Source organism: Anoplophora glabripennis, unplaced genomic scaffold (genome assembly GCF_000390285.2).
Source record: "Anoplophora glabripennis isolate ALB-LARVAE unplaced genomic scaffold, Agla_2.0 scaffold941, whole genome shotgun sequence".
Lineage (NCBI taxonomy): Eukaryota > Metazoa > Arthropoda > Insecta > Coleoptera > Cerambycidae > Anoplophora > Anoplophora glabripennis.
In genome coordinates this window covers 152,701-163,628 of record NW_019417042.1, presented here as the reverse complement: position 1 = coordinate 163,628, position 10,928 = coordinate 152,701, and the positions used below count along the sequence as shown (strand labels likewise).

Here is a 10,928-nt window from a genome sequence, read left to right as displayed (position 1 = left end):
ATCATATAATAATTGAATTGTCATGCACTATATTTTAAATATAATTATAACTTATGCAGTTGTAAAAAAGTACTCGTTTTGTTGGTATTATTTGATTGCACCTATAATTTGTAAAGCACTTTTACGCCCTCATTTTGTGTGTAAAAAAACACAATTGCGCTTTTTACTCAATTATTAAAGTGGTTCCATTAGTACCTACTACAGCTTTCTTTCATTTAAATATTTTGGCTATTTGTATCTGTTGTATTATCTCAATCCTATGTTCATTCTACATGTTTTATAGTTCGATAACTGAAAGTTTTATAGAAAAATATTGTTAAAATAGCTCTACTCCACTTTGTCCTAAATTACAAATAAATAGCTTAATATCAAACTTGTCACTAAATTTAAAAAACTAAAAGTAACTAAAATATGACAGTATACATAACCTAACTAAAGAAATTCAAATCTGGCCATAAAACAGAATGTCTGTATTTCATGCAATAAAACAATTAGAAGAGAAAAATGTTGCTAACGAAATTAATTGCATGGTTTGGAGTGACCGAATGGACCTAGTAGCATTTTCAAATGTTAAAGGTAAAGAAAACGTAGTGAGTTAATTAGTTAAACTTAAGTGTCTTTCCAGGTGAAGTAGCTCTGCATAGACTCTCGTGGACCAGGGCTTGGATTTTAAATTCACCTAGGGAAGGATTAAAAGTTACAGGTATAGCTTGGAGACCAGATGGAAAAATATTGGCTGTAGGATATAGTTCTGGTAATAAACAGCTTTTAGAAGTGTCGGTTTGTAAAATTTTTCAATATTCTGCCTTCTACAGGTGAAGTATTACTGATTAGTATTGAAAATAAGAAGGTAGTGAATGTAAAAGAAACAAACGCTGAGATCTCTTGCATTTCTTGGGTGCAAGAGAAAGTTGAAGCTAAACCTAAAGATGTCCTGAATCTCAAAGATGAAGAACCAAATGATTATATGAAATATGTAGTAAGATTTCTTTTTTTAATGAGTGTTTTTTATTTGTCTCATACATTTTAGGATCTTTCCAAATTATACATCAGAGATCCTCTTCCTGCATCGTTGATAGATAGTTCTTCTAATTCAGAAGAGGTAAAAGAAACTAATTTTTTACAAGATCAAACCGAGCTCAATTTATTATTAGTGGGTACGAAGGATGGTTACGTCCACGTAAGAATTTTCGGCTGTTTTACTTGCGCTATATTAAACATAAACAAATACCTAGGTTACTGTTGTTCAATAGAAAACGTTCATTTAAGTGAAGATTTGAACAAAATATTCGTAACAGTAAAAGACTTGGAAAATAATATAAAAATAGTGTTAGTTGATTCCAAAATACTCAAGTCCCATACGAAGGAACTCTTTTCTGTGGCGTTAAAATATGTGAAATTATTAGATTTGGTGACATACTTGAAAAATACCATCACAAATATAACGGAAACTTGGGAGAGCTTCTTGCTTGAAATCGACCACAAACTCTCAAAGTACGCGAAGAAAGTGCCAGAAGGAGGGGTCACCGCTGACTTTCTAGACTTGTTAATGTTTGGTAGCTGTTCTCCTGAACTGGAGGAATTTCTGATGACCGACTTGACAAAAAAAGGATTAGAGAAGTTCGGACAAACCATAGAAATGAGTTATGCAAATATACAGAAGTTGTTGCTAAAAAACGTAACAAAGTTCGGACAAAATCTGACGTACCATCTTGCAGAATTGAGGGGGATGGCGAGGCTCGAGCACCGGTACGAGGTAAGGTTGTTTTCTTTCCTATCAGCATTTGAATTTAATTTGAAATATTTTAAAAAAGATTATTTTATAATACTTTCCTTACCTTATTTTTTTTTTACGGTTACTGAGTTTGAAAACATATTTTATTAATAGAAGCCATTTTTTAGTTACAATTTTGACACCTTGTATCTTGAAAAAGAGGCACCTAAATAAAAAATGGTATAAAAAAATTCCAAATGTTTTTTTTAAAGTGGTTAATAGTTTGAAAAACTTTTATGGTAATACCCTGTATGGAGGCAATAATAAAGTTTTAATATACACACCTATTTTATACGTCTTTTCCATGACTAGAATGTTTTATTGACCTTTACAGATTATCGGTGTATCAGAGGACTTAATAACCAAAGCTATTCAGTCAAATGGTGCATTTCTGATAAAAGCTGGCGAAATGCAACAAATAATAAACCATTCCGTGATCAACTACAAAGCTTTCTTCCGTTGGTTATACGGCGCCATCCTATTTATAATGGATGAACCGATACCGTCCGAGATCCACAAAATGGCTCAACAGGACCTCGCCTACATAACGGAATTCCTTCAAAATTTCGATCATATCGGTAGCAAAGACAACCAGAAGAAAAAGGGTTTCATAATGGAACGTTTAGGCCAATATCTAGCAGACGCCCCATTAACTATAACGCCGAATATGGAGGGAAACGACTGGACGGCATTTTTGAAAGAAAACGAGTGTATTCGGAACCATTCTAGCATTTTACAACATTACACCGACACGTCTCTCATCCAACAGTTCAAGGACCTCTCGGCTCGAATCACGGATATTTTTGAAACGCCTAAAGACGTATTGGACAAGCAGTTCAAACCCGTTCACGTATTCCACCTGTTCAATTTCGGCGACAAACCCTTACGGATGTCTTCCATCAACATCAACAAAGACCTTCTCTCGTTCAGCTTCCTACAGCCGTCTAGTAGCGTTTACCTTTTACAAGTACACGTGAATAACGAAAAGTGTTTAGCGAGGTGTGGAAAGTTCTATTTCTCTCAGCTTCAAGAGGAAAATCTAAGCGACATCTATCAGATTTTAGATATTAAGTTTTACTCGACGAACATCCTGTCGTTGCTTTTGCAAGAAAACACTAGTTTTAGAAGTGCGACGTTGCTTCAATTTTCGCTGTCGTCCGCCATAGACAAGTTAAAGGAAGTTAACGTTTGTGAAAATATCGAGAAAACCACCGTTCCCAACACCAACGGGACTAATTTAATTCCAAAACTGTATAAAAATATAGAAATGGCAGCGTCATTTTTCGCGGTTTCAGGGAGTAGAAGGGTCAGTATAGTTTTATCTGAAAATAGGAGGAAAGTGAAGCTTTTCGAGATGGAGGCCGAGGAAGAAGATGAAGACGACGGAATAAAGGAAGATGTGAGTATGCAGGATAGTGTTCTTGAATAAAATCTGAATCTAAAATTGATTGGCTTTTATTTAATCATGTATTAAAATTTAAACAAATAGTAATACTTTATAAATAATATACATAATAAAATATATGTTTATTAGAAGTATCTATAAACTAAATCTAAAATAGTTGTAATTTAAAACATATTACGTGTTATTTGTAAGTTTCGAAAAATTTATTAACCACAACATATTGCTTTTCGATTAATATTTTTATAAAGTATAACTTTACCTTCTAAGGATTAAAATTTCATAATCTTCAAAGGACAGTTCCTTTCCATCAAATGGTATATAACATACCCCATGACTAGGATGAACCTAAAAAATATAGAGCGTGTGAGATATAAGGTAGGTACAAAGACTATATCATATCTGAAATGTCACCGATATTTAAAGCCTACTGATACAAAACAATGGAGTAGGTCACTCTGTTAAATGTAACCTACAAACTATGTACATATTAAATGTCACTGCTACTCAATGCCTACTAACAAAGCACCTACTGGTGTAGGTGACTCTGTAAGATATAACCTATATGTCATATCTTAAGTGCCATTGCTGTTCAATGCCTACTGACTGATATTCGCAATCATTGCTTTGAACCTACTAACAGAGTGATCTACTGATCTGTAGGTACTATGAAAACATGAATGGTTTGGAACAATACCATTAATAAAAAAATTAATGCTGTAATGAGGGTATGTTTCATAAAAAAATTAAAATATCTTAAATTAAATGGAGCATTGTCACAACAATATGTTATAACGGGAATTAATAAACTTTATTGTCACGTCAATTTGTGAAATAAACATAGTAGTCATTGAAACTGAACCGATCGACTTGAAATTTGGCAGATAGTCAGAGAAAAGGTCAAAGTGACATAGCGCCGATTGACACTTCCACCTGTTGGGGGTTGACACCCTTCTTGGGTGTGGAATTTTTTTTTTTTTTTTTCAAAAATTACGCTGGAAATCGATAGAGAATCAAATTTTGAGCAAAAAATATTCGAAGAATTTTTTTAAGAAATCAATAGTTTTTTAGTTATTCACGATTGAAAACTTGGAATTTTGAGTGAAAAAAAACACTTTTTCAAAGTATTTTTCGCGAATAACTCAAAAACTACGCATTTTATTAAAAAAAGTATAATGAACAAAAATGTAGCTTATAAATAAACAAATAAAAAGTGTTGCACGTCCTATACAAAGCGAAATATGGTTAGTGGAAGGGGACTTGTTTTGGGGGAATACTCAAATCGATGCATTCAACGTCAAATAACGGAAAAAGGATTAATTTCTCAAAAAGACCTTCAAAATGAGCACTTAGAAAAGTTAATTAGAGCAAAATTGAAGGAGTTATCGTCAAAAACAGATGGGTTGCTCATATTTTTTAAGGAAAATTGAGCAGTAAACGCTGTACCATTTCCATTAGAATTAAAATTAATTGTAGACCCTTTACAATTAGTTTTGTTTTAGTGTTTTTCATACGATATTGAAGTTAGACCGGTTTAGAATGCGTATTTTTGAATAATGTACGGTAAAAATTGAAAACGTATTTTTCATTATTCAAAAAAAATTGCCTTATTTATATAATAACTCTGAAACTATGAAAGATACGTAAAAAATGATAGCCAACAAAAATGTAGCTTTTTTTCAACGAATATTTTGCTCTTTTTTTATTTCTATAGCATAAAAAATAAAGAAGATATCGCCGCTTGAAGTATCCATTTTAGTGAAAAAACTACCTGTCTCGAGCCTTTCGATCATTTCCCTTTAAAAAACTAAGGACTTAAAAGGTTTTATATGCAAACAATCTTACAGCTCTTGAAATTATCTTTAAAATGCTTTTTTGTAGGAAACTAGAGCCTCAAAATTAACCGAGTTATGGTAAAAAAACCAATGACATTTTTTCGGAGCGAAATAGGCTTTCTCATTTTTATATATTATACAAATATAAGTAAAAAAATTTAGTGTGATTATTTATATGCAGCGTAGCAATTTTTTTATGATTGATTATATTTAAAAATCGATTATAATAAAAATATTTTACATTAACATTGGTAAAAGGGTAGTTTATAAGAGTTGAAAATGGCAAAAGAAAAATATTCTTTCATAAACAATATAAGGGAAATTTTTATTTTTAATTATTGCACAATTATAGTATTCCAAGATTTAAAACGTAATTTTTTATCATTTTTTTAGCACAGGGGTGATTTATAAGGGTTGAAAACTGTTATGAGATACAAATTTTTTCATAAGCAATGAGGGAATTTTTATCAATACAGGGGTGGTTTTTAGGGGTTGAAAAGGAAAAATTCTTTTATTAACTTTTATTTTAAATAATTGCATGATTTAATCATTCCAAATCTTTAAAAAGTAATTTTTTATGATTATTTTTTGCATAGGAGTAGTTTTTAAGGGTTAAATAAAGGATCGAAAAGATCAAATATATCATAAAACATGTTCGAGAACATGAAACATTATTTAATCTTTGTGCTTGAACAAGATTTTTATCAATAAAATGCTTAAAACTTAATTTTTACAATTTTTTTCACTTAGGGGTAGTTTTTACCCCTAAAAAACAAAAAGCGTCAATCGGGCTTGTGTCACTTTTGAACTTGAGCCTAAGATGAGTCTTATTCTAAATTTTCATGCCAATCCATGCAGTTTCAAAAAATTCTGAGGTTACAGCTGATTTTCAGCTTCAATGACTGTACTAAAAGTTAATGTATGTAACTACCTTTCCAACTGTTTGTGTCCCTTCATGCTGAACTCTTCCGATGTAGAGAATTTCACCGTCCGAAGTTCTGCCCCCTTCTATAGCACCCGGTGGGATATATCCCCCGTGGTTAGGAATCCAATCAAAACGCTGCTCGCATAAAACCTAAAATAAACTATTCTAAAGTATCCTGTATCCTAAAGGATCTAATCTAATAATAATAATAATAATAATAATAGATCCTAAAGGATCTAAAGTATCCTACAGGAGTAAGTAATTTATTATATCCAACTCAGTAAAATCCTTGAAAATTTTATGCGAGAGATATAACATACACCATATCGTTGACTGAAATATTGTACTATATTTCAATCAACGGCCATATCTTAACATCATAAATGTCATTGCTACTCAATGGCTCAATGCCTACTGCACTGGGAACAAATCATTACTTTGCACCTACTGGCCTTGGCCTCTACCTCCTACTAATCTGTACATGCTATGAAAGCAAACTTGTTTTTTACAATGAAATGTATTTTAATCTATGTATTACAATTTCGATTGGAACATCAGAAATGAATCGCAATTATCATCTACTGTTAGAATTAGAATAAGTAGATAGCATAAACCTAATTAACAACGCGGCATTCAGTGAAAACAAACGTCAGACGAATGGATGAATGCCAACATTTTACCAAGGTAAAAAATTTTAACTTACTTGAAATGAGTCTTTGTGATACTCTTCACCCTCGTAGGAGACATAAGCGATATTCCGCCCAGGTATAACCTTAGCCGGAAGCCAGTCGCCGTTGTGATAAGCTCTCCCTACATAAATTTGCTCGCCATCTATGTCGACGCCACCATGGAGAGCGGTGGATGGTATACCTCCCCAAGCATGTGTGTCTACCCAATAATAAGCTGGAAAATACATATTATAAATACGTTCCAAACTTATCAGAAATTATTTATGGTTATTGGTGCCGCTTGGCAAAAATAAAAAATACGGGTCCATTAAATTTGTCTTAAGAATCTGTGACCAAATTTTGTTGCATGAATTTCGGGACACCCTATATAATAAAAAACCCTTATTTCAGGCCACAGAATTCGCCCCTGGATTTTTGACCTCTACTTAAGAAACACCCTGTATTAAGGTGTAAAGAACCTAGCTGTAAATCCACTTAGCTTGCAATGTCTGTTATAAGTAATTAAAATATTGATGAAAGACAAGAATAAAAATGAATGATTGCAAATTAATTTTTATCTCGAAAAAATTCCAACGTGACAACAGGGAACCTTTTAATCTATGATTTATTACATGTTATAACGTACACTTGTTTATAATCTATTTACAATAATCAGGCGAGTTTACGTTTATACTAAATTAACAAATGGATAATAATAACCATGCAAAGTCCTTGAGAAAAGTTATTTAGATAATTTTTCATATGAAGATGAATATAAAAAAAAATGTGTCATTCTCATATTTCCCGTGTCACAACAAAGCGATACTACAACATATGCATTAAATTTAAGGGGAAGCAACTACATGTTAATAACTTACCCTTTACCGAACTTTCGTCTATGGGGTGGATAGGGCGAAATGCAGAATATTGGATGTGGGGGGAGTAACCAGGAGGTAAGACATGGTAAAATGGGGGTTTAAAACCGTTAGTGGGGTTACAACAACTAAGCGAACACGGTACCCCTCGTGGATAAGTCGGTTGTGGCTGTGGACAAGAAAAATGTTCACTACTCTCCTGGGGAGCGCTAGGGAGAATTTCAGGTTTAAATCCGTATTCTACAAAAATACGGGTACTAAATAAGTGAAATTGTTAGTGACAAGCGTATGTTTAATTAATTGGCAACAAATATTCAGCTTTTTAAATTCCTGCAAAAAATAATCGTCTCTTTTTCATCACTTCAATCGGTTCAGTTTCAAGTGCTACTCTTGTATTTTCAATATTCGTTCTATTGATAAGGTAGTCGTGACGCCTAAAAAATAAAATTGCAATCTTAACATTTCACTTGTACTGAATTTTTACCATTATTTTAATTTAAAAAAATTGTATAGATATACATCATACAAATTATATTATTTATAAGTTAAAATAATCCGTTTTCTTTATCTTAACACAAGCGTCGTCATATTTTGAGCATTAATTTAACTGTGCAGTTATTTTTTTCCGACTTTGTTGTACATAAAATTAATCCTATGATACACTCGAACGCCTACTACTTTACGAACAAAAATCGTCACCTGTAACAGAACTTTCAATTGATCTAAAATTACCTATACGCGATATGTTGCCAAAAAATTAACACATATTTTTTACAACACATGACACTCACCTGCCATATTTTTACTACAGTAAAGTTGTAGATTGTGTGTGTAATTTCGTGATAATCACACTATCTTATCTCCCATTGACATTAAACAAATGCCACTCTGAAATTTGTAACGTGACAGTAATAACAACATTGCAAAACTTTTAACAATGATGATTAAGACGAGTTGACCTGCTGTTTACATTATTACCCATATTAACTTGAACGGATAATCACAAATTTTAAATTTTGCCTAATACATAGAAATCGAATGCTTACGCTTAATTTAATTAGCTATACAACTGTTTAAAGTCGAGTGGTTTTAGAGAATGAGAGTCGATATAATAATAGCATGCTTATAAGCTGTTATCGTATGATATGACATCAAGTTGATTAATCTCTAGTAATACAGGGTGTTTCAATTAAAACTTACCACCTGGAAGATATCGGAATTAAAAAAAAACGAAGAAAACCTGAGACACTTTGATTTTCTTTTGATCGTCATCCTGACAAAAACACTTCACATCGGTACGTCCAGGATTTAGTACATAAATTTTCAGAAACTGGATCGTTTGCAAAGAGAAAGCATCAACGTGAACGGTCGTATGTAATGAGAGTAATCAGGTAGCTGTCCCCGGTCACATAGCAATGGAACTAATTTTGAGTCTCCGGAAACTTGCAAGTACCTACTTCAGGAATTTCTGTACCTAGTTGCTGTCGAATTTGGTACAAAAAATTTATGAAGACGATCCTGATCGCCGCTTGTAGTTCTGTGAAGAAATGAGTGATCGTGCTTAAAGGAATCCAAATTTTTTGTGCTCGATTTGTTTTTCCGATGAATGTACGTTCCAACTAGATGGTCGAGTCGACCGCCATAATTACCGCTACTGGAGTGATGAAAATCCATACATTTACGCAGCATCCGAGGAAATTGAATGTTTGGGCAGGCATACTATGAGACCACCTCAAAGGTGTATCTGAATCTACTGGAAACGAATATCTACCCGGTAATTGCGGAAGTATTGGAAAATGACAACGCTCTGCCAGAAGAGGATCTGTAGCGTGATTTTCTTAATAAGAATTTTCCAAATCAGTGGATGGTACGCAGGGATTCAATTTAATGACCTCCCAGACCGCCACATCTAACGCCCTTGGGCTTTTTTCTATGGGGACATTTAAGTCGAAAATTTATGCAACAAGACCGAACTCATTTGAAGAGCTTCGTCGGCGAATTGTTGAAGAATGTCGTGTGGAAAGAAAATCGACGTGTCTCAGGTTTTTTGTTTTTTTTTTAATTCTGATATTTTCCAGGTGGGAAGTTTTAATTGAAACACCCTGTATAATGAAATTTTACGATTTTATCTGCACTAGGGATGATATTACGGGAATTTTTGTATTATTGGTTTACTATTTTTAAATATTGTACATAGTGGGCCAATTTTGACGCTTTTAGGGGGTTTCCCAAAGAGTTAGACAGAGTAGTCAATTGAGCAATGAAAACTATCTTGATATGTTGATTCGTTTAAGATGTACAGGGTGTTTTCAATATTTAGCCATGTTTCCTAAGATGTCGAATAATTTTTTTATTTGTGACATTTGTAAGTGTTTGTAGAGGTTTTATTCAGTTTTTTTGTAAGATTCAGTGGCATTCATAACATTTTTCTTTGTTTAAATGATACAGGGTGTTTGTGATGTCAAATAAGTTTTACCTATTTTATTTTTATATTTTAGTTTTTGTAGTAGTTTTCTATTCAATTTTTTGGAATTTTTTTTCCTAGAATTTAGTGGCATACAAAATATTTTTCCTTGTTTAAGAGATTGTTTAGTGATCTTTTTGTGGGCATATAACTTTTTTTATCTCCAAAATATTTTGAAATTTTTGTTTTAGAAGTGGTTTACTTAGTTTTTCCACATAATTAGCGGCATACGTAATATTTCCCATAACTTCTGGTTTTTCAGATTTGCTTTTTGCCTGCCTGGCGCTCTGTTGTTGTATCACATCAGGTGTATCGATATTATGTAGTTCACCTACCTACGTCAATGCCGGAGGTCACCGACATTGAGATTCACAAACTCAATGCCGTACTTTAAAAAAATACTTTTTATTAAATGAATTTTAAAAATATTTTGAAAAATAACAATTTTTTAAACACAAAAGAATTTTTTTTAATTTTCGGTGGTTCGTCTGCATTCACATAGAAAAAAATGTAGTGAATATAAAATAACATTGTCTCAAAGTCGTACAAAGGCAATGTTTTTACAAAACTATTTTCTATTGCAGTTTCGCTTTTATTTGCGACTCCATTAGATTCATATAATTGATTTAAAATACATATATCCGAGTTCAGGAGCTGCCCAGTGACGGCGTAGACAAGAATTTAAGTGCAGTGAACAAAATGAATTAAAAGTAGACTATTTATTTGATTTTAAAAAAAGTTGTTTTCAGATTGTTACTCTAGGGCAACGGTCGGCAACATACTGGACCGCCAAAATTTTTTTATGATAAATTCAATTCAAATAGATTATTTAAAATTTTTTTTTTACGTTTTAGCCTTATAATTTTTTTTAGTACTTTACAATTGTGTGACTGATTTGAGTTCTTAATGGTTAGTAAGCAGATTAAATTTGAGTCTAAATGAAAATAAAAAATTAGTAAGAAATTTCTCTTTATTGTATTTTTTT

At 32.4% G+C, this 10,928-nt stretch overlaps 2 protein-coding genes across 2 annotated transcripts; one reads left to right on the top strand and one right to left on the bottom strand.

The window, feature by feature from the left end:
- Positions 1-441: 441 nt before the first annotated feature.
- Positions 442-3,203, top strand: LOC108915194 (anaphase-promoting complex subunit 4). The gene is made up of 5 exons (XM_018721167.1): positions 442-576; positions 626-754; positions 816-979; positions 1,031-1,756; positions 2,109-3,203. Exons 1-5 carry the CDS (start codon positions 465-467, stop codon positions 3,201-3,203), a joined length of 2,226 nt encoding a protein of 741 aa, XP_018576683.1. The 5' UTR covers positions 442-464.
- Positions 3,204-3,282: 79 nt separating this feature from the next.
- LOC108915193 (natterin-4-like) lies at positions 3,283-8,577 on the bottom strand. Its single transcript, XM_023455862.1, has 5 exons — positions 8,271-8,577; positions 7,483-7,719; positions 6,640-6,839; positions 5,943-6,086; positions 3,283-3,524 (listed from the first exon to the last, which is right to left on the bottom strand). The coding sequence occupies exons 1-5, from the start codon at positions 8,275-8,277 to the stop codon at positions 3,435-3,437; spliced, it is 678 nt and encodes a 225-aa protein (XP_023311630.1). The 5' UTR covers positions 8,278-8,577; the 3' UTR covers positions 3,283-3,434.
- Between the last annotated feature and the right edge of the window lie 2,351 nt (positions 8,578-10,928).